General features: G+C 39.9%; 1 protein-coding gene across 2 annotated transcripts in view; it reads right to left on the bottom strand.

Moving 5' to 3' along the window:
• MBOAT1 (membrane bound O-acyltransferase domain containing 1) overlaps positions 1-14,936 on the bottom strand; it is a 56,738-nt gene that overhangs the window by 26,157 nt on the left and 15,645 nt on the right. The window contains exons 2-5 of one of the 2 annotated variants that reach the window (XM_032182493.1): positions 9,195-9,340; positions 8,556-8,633; positions 4,737-4,832; positions 1,661-1,672 (exon numbers count right to left, since the gene is read on the bottom strand). In XM_032182493.1, the coding sequence (XP_032038384.1) occupies positions 1,661-1,672; positions 4,737-4,832; positions 8,556-8,633; positions 9,195-9,340 (332 nt within the window). The remainder of the gene's footprint in view (positions 1-1,660; positions 1,673-4,736; positions 4,833-8,555; positions 8,634-9,194; positions 9,341-14,936) is intronic. The other variant, XM_032182494.1, reaches the window with a different exon arrangement.

Below are 14,936 nucleotides of genomic sequence, written 5' to 3'. Positions count from 1 at the left end.
AACATTTATTTCAGGTTTGTCTCTTTAACGTGGAAACAAGTATGAGGAGTTCACAGAGACACACTCCACTATGACATTAACTGTGCTGGCAAAGCGATCACTAAGCCAGGGACACCACAACAGCTTCAATAGCAACAGGCTCAGACTTCCCCTTTCGACAGAAAAATGAAGAACTGCTGAAGCATACACAGAGGAAGAACATTTCACTGAACATGCTCACGCCTCCAAAGCAATTTCCAATTTGCTTCTTGTTGTTTTTTGGTGAAAGATCCCAAACAGTATTTCACACCTTCATAACAGAAATATTTCACTTAATATAGTATTTACTTCTAGAAAAGCATCCCAGGGCACACTAGATATGTGGAACTTTCTGGTATCGACTGACTGCTTGAATCTTGGCTTGGTAGTTCCCATGTTGCAGCTCCTTCAGGGCTTCTGTGCAACCATGGTAAGTGATCTCAGTGTAGTGTCAAGGGCACAAAGGCCTGGCAAAATAGCCAAGCAGTGACCAGGCACAGAAAAAAGAAAAGCAGCCCTTTATAGGGCAGTTTTAACAGCAGAAACCAGCCCCAAGCTTGCACTGTTTGCCCTGCACCTGCTCTGCTAATACTGCCTCTAGAGACTTGCTGCGCACCAGAGCGATCCAGAGGTTCTGGAACAAACACTGCAAACAACACACTGCACTTAATATATTTTAAGGAGAAGAAAATAAAAATAACCAACTAAACTCACAGGACCAGATAGTATTTCTGCACTGTGGTTCAACGCAGCATTAGGGGAACAGAGTAGTTCTATGTCTGTTTCCATCAGCAAATGTATTTCCTTTGTAAAAGCTGGCTGTTGTACCTTTGTTCTTTTCTTTTGTGGTTGACACTAAGCCATTGAGAGGGGAAAAACAGTAGAAAAACATGAACCTTCACAAGAATTCACTGCCTGAAGCGACACTCATTACTGAAGTATCTGGTTGTATGGCTTTTCTGGAGAGCTCTTTCAATGACCATCCTTTTCAGATCAGTTTGCTAATAACGCTGCTGTTTGGCGCGTAGAATATAGCTAACAGGTTAAGATATCCACTAGTTCTTGGGAGCAATGTCCACAATAACACGAATGTAAGGGGTTTCTGTAGGGAGGAAAACTGCTTGCACCTCCCTGGTGATCCAAGCTCTGGTGTCCCCAAGACGGTCAGCAGGCTGAAACCAATGCCAGTATATACGGTGATTTTCACAAACTGAGCTTTTTTCTGTAAGGAATGGCACCAATAAGCTCACATATGCATGGCTGACCATTTCCTGACAGAAGGAGCTGCAATATTATGAAATTTTGCTCAGACAGTGCATGAATTCAAAGAGGAAAAACCTTTATGGTCTTAATCAAGCAAAGGATTAAAGCAGACACAAAACTTCACATGGATGAGGAGTTCCCCTGAATTCTGTCCAGATGATCATATGCATATGGTATTTGCTCATGTAGCTTGCTAGATTGAAGCCATATCTATTACTAGTTCTCAGAAATCCCATCCAAAATCCCTTGATTTTATTTTAAACTTATTTCTCCCTAAAGCCAGAGTATTACTATACTCAGTCTAAGCCTGACACAATGAACAAAAATGTATGTTAGTATTACCATTTTTATAACATTGTATAGAAACCAGGCAACTTACCAGCATAATCCTCTTAGCATAAAGAAGAAATAAGAAAGAGAAAAAGAGAGAAAGAGTTAGGATTTAGTTTTCCTTGGTACAATGTATAAATGCCATGCAAACCAAGCAAAATAAAATATGCATGTTTCTCTCAAAGACTGATTATGAGTTAAGGGGGGAAGCACAGCATTCACATATCTTACAATTAGTGCTGAAAAAAAGAAATTGGGTTTTCTTTGAGAAAGATGTCAGGAGAAATTTCCTAGGTTGTGTCAAAACATTTTTGTGAAATAAGATAAATGAAAGAACTTTGATTAAATTTAAATATGTATTTATATATAATCAAAATTAAAGGATAGCAAGCTGGATTTTGTCTTCATTAAAACCTGTCATGTAGTTTATAGAAGAGGACTTTTCATCTAAGTACAATGCAATACATGAAAACTCTTAATTTAAGAAGTTGCTGCAAGAAGCTTGAGCATCATTTTGATTGTGGGAGTCAGGACCTACCCTTTGCTGGACTTAGAAGAATTAACTAGTCACCAGTAGAGAACAAGTTCCCTTACTCCTTAAACTTGAAGTGATGAGTCACAGCTTGATCTTTCATTTTCCTTTACTTAAGATATGACTCAAAAGTTACACCTTGTTCTCTGTCCATCTCTACTCACATTTTACAAGCTGTGTTCACAGAAAGGAAAGGGGAAGACCAAACAAAAAGAACAACCAACAATTACTAAGGGACCAAAAACATATATTTTGAAACACACATAGAAAGGGTTATGCATGCAAACTGTTAAGTGCACAAAGCAGGTCGCAAGAGCAAACAAGGTATACCAACTTGCAGCACTGACATTGAGAAACATCCACTTAACATCTGGCTTGTCACCTCAAGGAATCAACACTAGAAAGCTGATGACACTAGAATAGGTTACGTGCCTATCTGATGTGGATTAAAACTTCTTCCTTGTAATCAGGTATCACCAGAGACTTAAGGGATACTGAGAGCTCAAATTCAAATTAGCAGATGACAGGCTTTTTGTTCATTCTTAACAATTCCCCTAAATCCAGGGGTGTGCTTCTTTATTGTTTCCCCCATTATGTTCAAACAAAAGGCTGGGAGGCTGAAGGGAGATTGGCATTGCTACATGGATTCTGTTTTAGTAGTTTCTCAAGTTCTGACAGAGATTTTTAAGATCATCCAGCCAGAAGCCTGTTTGAATGCTTCCCAACTGTTGCACACAATATATGTGGAACCATCAAACATGCAAGAATGGGGAAGAAGAGGTTCAAATTCTGCTCATACATGGCAAAACTGTGGTCAAGGAGAATATTTTCTCTCTTTCAGTCATAACATCTCTAGGCATGTGCACAAAGCTTCAGAGGGCATGTATTGTTCACAACTCAGGAAAACAGGTTGGAAGAGATTTATGGGGCTGATCTCAGTTTGAGCACTTTAGATGGCAAGTTTTTATTAATACCACTACAATATTTCATTTTCATTCTTTGTTTTCAAAATGTTACATGAAGATGTAGTTGCCATCTGTACTACAGTTGCCAGTTGTTTCCTATTTGGCAGTTTTGTATTTGATTGGTTTAAGAATTGGTTTGTATCTTAAGGATCAGGACTAAAACAAATAGTAAAAGTTCGGGTATTATTCTTTCACTACTGTTATCTGAAAGGTCATCATTAGATGAGTAGCTCCCTTTTCACCATGAGGGAAGAAAATGCTACCTAGTTTATAAAAACAACTACCATTCCTCTTCTGCCATCCCCAGTCTCAGCTGGATCCTTACTAAATGTCTTCAGAAAGAGACAGCTAACATGCCTCACAGTGCATTTCTGAACATGCTATTCAGAAAAGCATGCTCTCTCACATTGCTTTCTCTGTCTCATACACACACAGAGCTATAACATTCCAGTCCCATTTATAGGCTTCTTGGTATGCCACACTCATTCAGGACATGCTTTTGTGTATTACAAGAACCACAGAAAAATTAGAGAACTAAATTTCTCTAAATGTGTGAGTTCTGTTTCCTACCCCATCCTCTAAAAAAAAGTTCAAGAGTACCAAAATGACATATTTTTTTTCCAGAAATGTAATTAAACAGTTAAACCCAGCACCACCTCACACAGAGACACATGCACACACAGTAGTTTCCTACTCTATGCCTGTAAGACAACAGAGACTTGGAAGAGTCATCTATAACTTACTGTGACAGTTTACAGAGATTTTTCATGGTATGTTAAAAATTACTCTGTACTCAGACATTCAATTAAACAAGTGGAATATGGATTAGCACAGTTTTTAATTCATGCAGAAAATATGCCTTCCTCTCATAAAATAAATATACAACATTAGCTGCCTATATTTTTGCAAAGCATCCTCTACGGCGTCAGGGAAATCAAACAGAGAGCCAACAGTTCATATAAACATCACCGTTCCACAGAAATGCATGGCATATTGAGAAGCTGTGCTGTTTAACAGCAGCCACAGCCTGCTCCAAGGACAGAATCCATACCACGGGCACAAAGATGGACAGCTGATCTCTTCTCTGCTTACCCAGCTCCTCCAGCCAGTCGCCCCCCAAGCCTCCCTTCCCAGCAGCTAGAGCCCCTGGGGTGGGAAACACCCTCCCAATGCCACCCCTGGCCTCCTTCCCAGATGTGGATAAATGGGAACAGGGGAAAGGACAGCTCCAAGCCAATGGCCATGCCCACAAAAGTGGGAGGAGGGAAGCCCACCCCAGCCCACGCCACCTCTCAGGACTGAGCACCAGGGACCCAGAGCACCAGCCTCACTGGCTCGCTCCTCCAGCACCTGCAAGAGACTGTGCAGAGCTGTCCTCGCAGGCTGCTAGAGGGGGAACCACCACCTACCTTCCTAACCAGGTAGCACCTAGCAGGGAAACAGCAGAAGCAATGAGTCACTAAAAAAAAACACAGTGTTTGTTCCTTCCTCCTTTAAAAAGGTCTTAGAGAAAGCGTAAGCCAAACAGAATTGTGGGCGCTCCCCAGATAACATCAATATTATTCATAAAATGTGCTAAATTCATCTAATATTAATTGATGCAGGACCCAGCCTGCAGACTCACTCACCCGGAAAAATCTGTAGTGAGAATACCATAGTGGAATATGTATATTCGGCTTATGTGGCACAACGTGAGGTATCCCATAGCTACGACAAAGGAGTACCTAAAAACATAACATACAGAACACATAGTTACCGACACAAGTACCAACAAGAAAAGGAATCACTCAGACTGGGCTTGGGCTTGTTTAGGAGTGTGGCTTCGTTTTTGCAAATTATGTTGTTTACAAGTCCCAGTCTATAATTCAAGATCTCACAAAATTTACAAGAGGATTTCTAAGGATTTCAACCCAGCTGAAAAATTACAGAGATGCCTCCTCACACTGTGGGTAGGAAAAAAATAAATTAAAAAAAAAAATATATATATATATATGATCACTTCAAGTTGGGCATTCCAATTTTAGAGCTCCCCCTCTAGCATGCTATTTTGAAATTTGTCTCACTCATATATTTGATGTATTGAAACCAGATGATGTTGCATGTGTTGAAGTTATCCATTGCCTTTTTTATCTGTACATGCCCTTTATTTACACATACAACTCTTACTGACCTACGAAAAACTATATTATTTCAAGTTTAAGATATTTTCTCTCTTCTGATTCTGTGTAAAGGCAGATAATGATGCATAGCCTAATCTTTTCAGTTCTAAATACCAAATTATGCCACTTTCCAGAAGAAGCATTCCTTACGTGGAGTTTGACAAATTCACTCTCCATTTTCCAAGATGACCCCAAAATTGGCGGGCAGGAGAGCAGCATGACACTGTCTACCATATGACTTGCGTGGTCTGAGGTCTGGAAGCATTGCAGCACCCAGGTGGGCCAGGTGTTGCACTTCTCACAACTAACTTCTCCCTCTGTTTACCCAAGCAAGAGAGAGGACACCAGGAAGGTGAGAAGCAGGTGGATATCTGGAAACAAGACTGGCAAATGAAGCAAACCAGACAGTGCAATGGTGAGCTGGGACACCAGAATGAAAGGCTTATATCCCATGGACTTGAGATTGGCCATGACCAGGCCTGCTGGAGTTCCCTGCATCAGGAGAGGCTAGCAAAAGAAGAAGACACAAAGACCTACAGAGGAAAGAGACTGCCCATCCTGCACACCCAGCAGAGCCTAGCCACAGGCAGTATCCTCCCCCACCAGACACAGAATAGGATGGGGCAGAGCAGGGAACTAAGGATGAAATCAAACAAGAACCACAGTCGGCAGATGACTGAAAATGAGCCAGGCCTTTCTCAAATTATGGCTGGCTTTAAAAGAAATTAGTTTTTTTTTTTCCTCCCTGGGGACTAATAAACTGTAGTGCGAGTGACAGTGATGTGTTTGAAGCCAAGGATCACAAGACAACCTGCAGTGCACGTGGTCGTAGCAAACAGCAGGATGAAAGGCAGGCTGAGGGGACATGACAGCTTCTTCAGGCGATTCAGAGCAGAATCTATCTTACTTTATCTCAGTCAGACATCCAGTCCAGTGAGGTCCTCGGGCTCCCTCTCATCGACTGAGAATGGCAAGTCACCCAGCCAAGATACATAACTGTGATAGATGGGATGAAGTGTCTAAAATAAGCCTCAGTGCATAAATGTAAAGCACCTAGATTGAAATGGGGGTGTGCAGAAAGAGACACACAGAGTTGCTGCTGCAGCTGGGAGTGTTTCTGATGCTATATTAATTTGTCAGTTTATAGGTCTTGAAAGCTGGCAGCCTCACACGAGACCATACCAGCTGAAAATAACCATGGGAAGGTGCATGCAGGTTAAACTATGTTGTTGCTTTATTTTTTTTGTTCACTCCCACTTGTATTTGGGGAGAGAAGAGGGGGTGAGAGCAACTCTTGGACTCCCACTACACAGATCCCAGCATTCTCAGAGGCCTTCTGCATGCACGGGTCCAGCTGTTACACTTGATTTTTTCAAGTTTCTCAAGCCACTTGAATACAGTTATTTTGTTAAAATTAGTAATGTGTATGTGCTTCAAGTATAGTGAAATACAGTAGAAAAGACCTAACCCAATCTTCCCAGCCCTCCTAAGGTTTTTCAGCATGTTGAATTGCTATTTCACATTTACTCAAGTACACACATGACTATCTTGCTGTAGTAGATGACATTATGCAAACTGGCTTAGTTTCTATTCCTATGTATAGGTGTTTTTCCCATTGTGACTAAGTGGCTGAACAGCAAGAGTGAGGGGGTTTCCTGATGAAACCATGACAATTTCCTACTACCACTCCAACTTGTCTAGGAAGATACAAGCATTAGATGATTCCCTGCGTAGTCTTGGTTCCTACAGTTCATCTCTCTCACAGTTACGAGTTACTCCTGCATTTCTTCAAGAGATGGGCAGGGATAATGACTGGAAGACAAATAATACACATTTTTAACAACTTTTCCTTCTGGCCTCTGGATGGCATTTCTGTCACAAACATTGTCCAATTACTTTGAAAAAATATATTAATTATCTCTGGACTTCTGGGCTTTGCCTTCATACTCTGTGATGGGCTGGGGGAAAAAATAAATAAATAAATAAAATAAACCTTCTTCATTAACATTATTGTGCTAGTGCAAAATGCTAGTAACTGCTGTAAGACAGGCCTGTTGCTTATCATTCACATTTCTAAGCAGTCCTCGACAAATCATAAATTATGCTTCCCATTTGGATATCAGAGAGGGGTTGCCTCAAGAAGTGGTAAAGAAGAAGGGGAGATCTGAGCATTAGATCCTCAGACAGCCATGACCCTGAAGACAAGTGAAGAAAGAGTTTCGGATCCCCAGTTCAGACTGATGTGAATTCAGCATGCTGAATTAATCAGCAGCTGCAGAAAGAGCCACAGAGAGAAACCACCTGTAACACACCCAAACCAAACCACAGAGTGAACCACGTACTCTTAGGGATGCCAGCACAAAAGTAAAGTAGTGGGAAGAACTGCCAGCTCATCCCTCTAGCCTGCTATAAAGTAGCAGTTTTACAAATAAAATTTCCCAATTATGCAAATTGATGGGAAGCAAATAACTCTGCCTACACAATTTTTAAAATTCTTGCTTGCTATAAGAGTATGGCACCCACATGAGAAGGCTAAATGACTGAGCAGAGGAGTTCCTTCACAAGAATTTCCTCTTATTCAGTGAAAGAAGCACACGTAACTTCCACATAGTTTTCATTTTCATAAGAGTGCTTTCTGTCTTTCAGCTGGGAAGGCACTCACTTGATAGAGCCCTTTATGTGGCTTATGTGTCTTCCTCCAAGACATCTGTGCAGGGAAAGGAAAGATCCCATAGTCGAGAACTTCTCATGATGCTGCTGTAAGCTTCTGCTTCAAAGTAATAACGCATGTGGAACTTTCTACTTTTTCAAGCTCCAAGCCCAGCAGCTAATACAAGACTTATTTCACAGATCACTAAGTTAAGCTGCCACAATGACCCTAACTGAACTACCTAACTCAAGAATAAGTGGAAAATACTTAAAGGTCAAGCAGCGAGGGGGAAAACCCATTAAAAATGATTATTTAAAGCAATCCTCAAGGACACAATACCAAGGAGAAAATGACTTCATTATGTTCAAGAAACCACGGGATTGGGCATAAAATGCTAAGCCTGCAAAAGACTACTTTTGGGGCCAGCAATTTCATAGGGAAATGCAATATATCAAGGCAAAAATCACAAACTGGAATTACAGCTGCTTCTGTAACTAAAAGGACAAAGCCCCTACAAGTAACTGGGAAAGAAAGTAAGGAAATAAGATAAAGTGGTACTGGAAAAAAAGCTCATGCTTCTCGATGAAAGGAGAGAAGCCCAGAGGAGCAGCTCCAGTCTTGTGGCCACAAACGCTCACCTGTGGATGTTGGGAATACTCGCCGTATTCATAATGCCATAGTTCATCATCACCAGGACAAAAAGATGAATGGAATACCTTGAAGACAACAAAGTGAATATTTAGGTGATTTCTTTGTGACCTTCAGGGGTTGGCAGTTCAGAGCGAGGGAATATTTTCTCATGTGAATGACATAAATGTGTGTTGATGCAGTAATCATGGATTATCACAATGGCATTTTTATAGCCTGAATATCCAATAAAAATTAACACTTATTGACAAGATGTCAGTGTGTTTGATTCAGAGAAAAAGCTGCCTAGCTCAAAGTGTACTTTCAAACTGGATGCATCTTTCCCAAACAAGCTATCTTCACAGCATACTACTATGGCTTTAACTGCCAGAACAAATACATCACCGATTAAATACCTCACTCACAAATGTTTTCATGGCTCATTTTACTCTGAGGGCTTGGGGTGGTTATGCTGGTAGGAATTTCCACCACCTCCCCCATCCCTCCCCCCCCCTTTTTTTTTTTTAATTTTAAAGGATTGTGAAATAGAAAGTGTCTTAAGACTAATAAAAAAAATATCCAGAAAAGCTGATATGGAGTTTAAAAATATTTTCACACAAGCCTTGTCTACTTGGTGATTAAATACTCACCACCCAAAGCAGAAGACAGCAAAGTATATTCCAAAGAGGGTGGCAAATGCATGGCGAACAGCAGAGCTGGCATGACTGGGACCCAAGTAAATACGAAACCAAAAGGCAGCCAAAAGGGCAAACAGTTGACAGGCTACAAAATTGATCTGTAAGAGAAGAGAAAAACAAAAAAAAATATTTTAATTCTTGGAGGTGGAGGAGGAGAAGTCTCTCCATTCTCAGAACAATAAAGAACAGAGGTAGGAAAGGGAAAAAAAAAAAAAAAAAGAGAGAGAAACTAATTTTTCTTTGTTTCTCTGAACTCTCATTTGTGAGCCCAAGTGGTGACTCTCCACCCCTCTCTGCCCTCCTGGTGCAAGGCAGAGGCCAGGAAGCAGACCAGCCTGGGCCCTAGACAGATGGAGTTAATTTAATTTATTCATCCGCCATCCTTTATTATTATTTTTAATTCACTCTGAGCTCTCCAGCAGCGTGTCATCCTAGACCACACAAAGCTAAATAGTCTACAACATATTAGCAATCACTTGGATTAGAGGATTATCTGAAACTATCAATCCAGGAGATATATTACTCTTGGACACACTGGCTGTCCAGAGGTTGTTGGCTTCAATCATTCTTGTCAAAATACATTTACAATGTGTTTAATGAGATGGTAGAGCCCCATATGGATTTTATTCTGGTGGACTACATCCAAGATGGTGCTGTTCAATCAAACACTTTTATTAAAGGTTAGTTGGCTATATTACTGCCTGCACCACTGAAATCAAGGAACTGCAGCAATGCAATACAATAATGCAATTATTTAAATACTTGGATTCACTTAATTTTAGTTCTTTGGAGCAGGAACACCTATAAATATTATTTATCTACTTATTTACCGTTCCTGTAAATTACCAGCATTTGCAAATAGAAGATATTACAGAACTACACCTAAAAGCAAGGAGTTGGGCGTGTCTTATCATGACAGTACTTTATGCTTTCTTTGAACATAACAGTTCTTACTTTTTAAATCTTACACAGAAAATAAAGGAACACAATGGCACCGGTCTCACAAAACCAAAATTCTGCAGCATAAATTCCAAATACTCATTTGGCCTGTTGCAATACAGTTACACTCAAAACACTACATCCACATCCTCTCTCTCCCCCTTCCACAGCATAAAGGCTGAAGGGAGCACATCACTATTGGGCTGTTCTGACTTCATGCTCCCTACACATGCTTCCACAAACAATGAATGCACGGAAATGACTATTCAGTGAACCTTAAGGCCACCTCAACCTGTTCCCACTTATGGTCATATTTGTACATCCAGGGAAGCTCAATTTTGCGGTATGCAGAGCCTCTCTCATTCAGTGTACAGAAAGAAGGAAAGAGCAAACAGTCCAAGAAACCAGTTGTTTAAAAGACAATATCCCCTTCTGTGCAGCATTATTCATGGATGTTTTACACCACTAAAGAATGTTAAAGTAAGCAATCTTTTTTTTTTTTTTTTTTTTTTTTTTTAAAAAACTTTCATCTACTCACTATATGTTCAGTCTGAGATGTTAATGATGGGACATCAGCAAAATTAAAGTGCAAGGTCCCACAGCAGACACACTCATAACAGCATTTATGTGGCTAAGACAGGTAACCATAGCAGCAGCAGAAAGCAAGCAGCAGCGACTTCATCACAAGCTAACACACAGTATATAACAGCACAGCAGCCTTGTGTACATATCCTGTCGCTAGCCCACACCATTGCTTCTTCAGAGCATGCATCAACTGTGCTACTGGGATTAAAGGTAGCAGGGGCACACCAGCCATGTCACTATTACATCTACACTTTGTTGCACAGATTCACCAAGACAATTTCTTCCTTATGCTGCTTTTGCAGAAGTTGGGGTAAATACTTGTACCGGGATAAAAGCAAAAGCACACCCTTTATGCTTTGGTTTGTCTTATAAACTATAGTCTTGGATTCTCTCCCACAAAATAACTATCATCCACAGTTTGGTTTGTAGCACCTTCAATTTGTACAGCATGCAACAGGATGCCTAATATCAAGATGCCAGCTCCACCTCTTCAAACATCTGTGGTAGAAGCACGCAGGGTGTGCTGGAAGGTCATAATGCTTCTGGAGAAAACAACATGAACACTGTGCACAAGATACATGTTTATAGTAACACATACACATTACAAACAACATGATTGGTTATAAAGGATTCATCAACAGGGGGAACAAAACACTAATAAACACATAAGCCAGGTAAATATAACAATTACTGATAAAACCTTTCTGTCACCCATCAGCTATCTGGTACTTGTTGGGAAAAAAAAAAAAAAGGGAACAAGCTTGAGTACTGAGGAATATTTCTTGTACCTTTCCCACTGGACATTTGCACTTGGAATTCAAACACGGCATCTGATTTCTGTGTGGTTTAGCTGAACAGAGCACCCTGAAAGATCTAAAACACAATTTACTGCAAGACTGGCTTTTAGAGATGCTGAGTAACTGCAGAATACTTCTAGTGATCAGTCTCTAATGAGTTTACTTGAGCCAAGCTGAAAGCACAGATAAACCAAACCAAATCTCTTCTTAACTCCACCATGTCACAAAGAGGGGGGGCAGTTGTTTGTTTCTTGGGTTTGGGGAACGTAAGACAAATGCAAAAGTACCAGCAAAACTGGGGAACTCCATTCCAAGTGCTGTGAGAATTCAATCTGCCTGGAAGGCTGAATTCCTTGTTTAAAACTGAGCAGTGCCTCTGCCACCAGACCTGGTCTATTACTCTACAGAATAACAGAGTGATGTGATAGCTTTTTGTATGACTGCCACCTCTATTTAATTATTTATACCTAACCGTTTTAAACACATGCACTCACACACTAACACTGCCAATTCATTTGACAGTGATTTTACTACATTCCATTTAACATGCCTCTTATCCTTCACGATGCGTATTTAAGGTGCTGAAGTGAACATATCCCTGAGAGTTTAAGAAACGCTGTACTGGATCACAAGCAAAGTAAGAGTCACACTTTCCTGTGCTACCTAAAGGGGAAAGAGTTCATATTACTCCTTTTTGGTTATTTCCACTGTTGCTAAAAACAATTTGTTGACAGTAAATTGAGGGCTTCTGAACTTGGATGGATGGTGTCCACATAAAAATGACATGGAAACAGAAAAGAAATTATATGGGAATTATTCCTTCAATTATCTCTCATCATGACGCATCATTATAAGTCATTTAACCCTTGTTTTTTTATGCTAGTCACATATATTCAGTGTTGTTCTTATTTTTTTTTTCCACATCAATTTTGCTAGCAGAAAAGAAACACCTTTCTTTTTTACACAGTCATTTTCTTCCATGGTCCAGCAAGTAAGATGTAATAAATCAGAGCCCATGGTACATTGCCAAAACAAGATACTATCTTCATTTTCCGTGATTAAACTTTGGAGGATGTAAAGCCTATCTCATCACAGTATCCTGCACTGACATCTGGAAGACCTGCATCTGAGTCACAGCCAGCTGAAGGCAGCCTTACAATGCAGAAACAAGATATCTGTAATTTTGAAGAGAGAGAAAAACTGGAACAGATACAGCCCAACTGAATTGATAGTTATTGTCGTCCGGTTAATGAATTCTTTAATATCTAATAGTCTTGACTTTAAAAATTCAGGTGGCTCCAGAGCATGTAAACACCAGGTATGAACAAGGAAGAAAAATAAATCTTTGTTCCATCCTTTTATCCATTCAAATTCTCTAATAGCATTAACACAAAATGATGTTCAGTCTGCAAATCTGAATTTTACACAAAACTATCACGCTGGTCAAAACAATAGAATAAGCATGGATGATGTTGACACAAGAATAACTAAACATAACATGACTTCAAGATCCCCATACAGTTCTTCACACTAAAATCAAATCCCTTGAAGGACATAAAAGGTTCATTCCAAATTCATCAAACATTTGGAGCTTCTCCCATTTTTAACAGGGTAAAACCAACTTGGCAAATATTGAGCTGGTACTGTAGAAAGGGGAAACACTAACTCCTTCAGTTACCTTCTCAGTTATCTCTATCAACATGCAGGGTGCATTATATGGGGAAGTCACCTCCAACTTCCTAACCTTTCTCAGAAAAAAAAAAAATGAAATAAAACAAAAAAATTCTTGTCTTATCTTTTACTGGGTCTCATTAACCATCTGCAGTGGGACACTTTTATGGGCCAGTTGGCAAGTCACAACATCAAAGTTCCAAATATCTGGCATTAGATACCTGTCTCTAAAAATGTCAGCATCTGGAAGAAATGAACCCCCTGCCAACAACGCTGAATGGGAACAAAGATCACCTTTTGTTCTGGAGGAAAACTGGCTTGGGGGAATAGCAATTTGCCACACTTCACTTCCAGAAAAAGACAGGTGAATATGTAGTTTGGTGTACTGGAAAATGATTGTGGAAAACAAACAAACAAACAAACACCAACAACAATGAAAACCAGAAATCTTACAAGGATAAAAAGGAAAGTCCTTTTCTTAGGTTGAAGTTCTTGAGATGGAAAACAGAAAACATGGCAGGAGGCAAAACCTGGCTTTACATCCTTTCACCAAGTCATGACAAATAGTCTTGGCTACTGCTCACCACAGTTCAGGGTAGGCTACTAATCATCCACTTTGGGAAGCTTCATTCCACTCATCCCACAATCCTTGCATCTGCAAATCTCCCTATTTAAAAAAATGGTAATAGACATTTGAGGATTGCTAGATCATACTTGCGGAAGAGACAATAAGCTTAAGCAAGTAGTCTTTTATTTTAATGCTTTTAACATTTTCCTTAAGTATCAGGAAGAAACGCCCTACATTCTGTTCTGACCACAAAAATACTTTGCTTTTCCTTTACTGCTTTCTTCCTGCATTATACTAGCAGAAAATCTGATCTCATTTTCCAGAAATCTAGGACGATATAACAAATTGACCACAGAGTTCTCTCCAAACTCCAAATGGCAATTAAGTTCATTACTCAAAACGGACAGTCCTCTGTATGCAAAAATCTTATTAATGCTATTAATTTGAGTTACTTCTCATTCACTGTGAAAATCAATACAATAAGTCACCCTGCTAACTTGTCACTTGTTTGATGACATGGTGTTGATGCATCCCCTGCAACATATAGCCCTTGCGCAAAAGCAGGCTTGATGCATGTTCATACATGCTCACAGACAGAGGTGCAAGTGAGTTCTGCACAGACAGACAAAATATTCCCAGCTGGCATTCAGGTCCATGCCAGCTTCATTGGACAACAGATAATGCAGATTGTCCTCAGAATATAGATAGCACAGAAGATACCTCTGCTCTTCTAGGCCTTGAGCTTACCAGGAAACTGAAGAATAAGGCTTTAAGTCTACCATTCACCAGCAGAACTGGAGAATAAGACTTTAAATCCATTGCACAAAGAAAGTGTGCAGTTTAAAAATGACATCATAGCCCATGGTCAAGATACTAAGTATTTGCTGCTGTCTACTAGTGAGGTACTGAGCAATAGTTTAAGAGACTGCTACAAGGTTGTTTTTTTTTTTATATCTTGTAAATTAGCATCTCTTCTCTACTCATTAACCAACTTACCACAGAACACCAAACAGCTGTTTTCAGTACTTGGAAAAGCATAAGGAAGCATATTAATAGAAACTACTGACGGCAACATCAACTTCTTCTCAAGTCATACCACTGCCTGTGGAGTCCAATAGTGGTAGTCTTTTTTGA

The sequence above is a fragment of the Aythya fuligula genome, chromosome 2 (genome assembly GCF_009819795.1).
Source record: "Aythya fuligula isolate bAytFul2 chromosome 2, bAytFul2.pri, whole genome shotgun sequence".
NCBI classification, from domain to species: Eukaryota; Metazoa; Chordata; class Aves; order Anseriformes; family Anatidae; genus Aythya; species Aythya fuligula.
The sequence above is the reverse complement of the archived record's forward strand: the minus strand, read 5'-3'. Positions and strand labels throughout refer to the sequence as shown.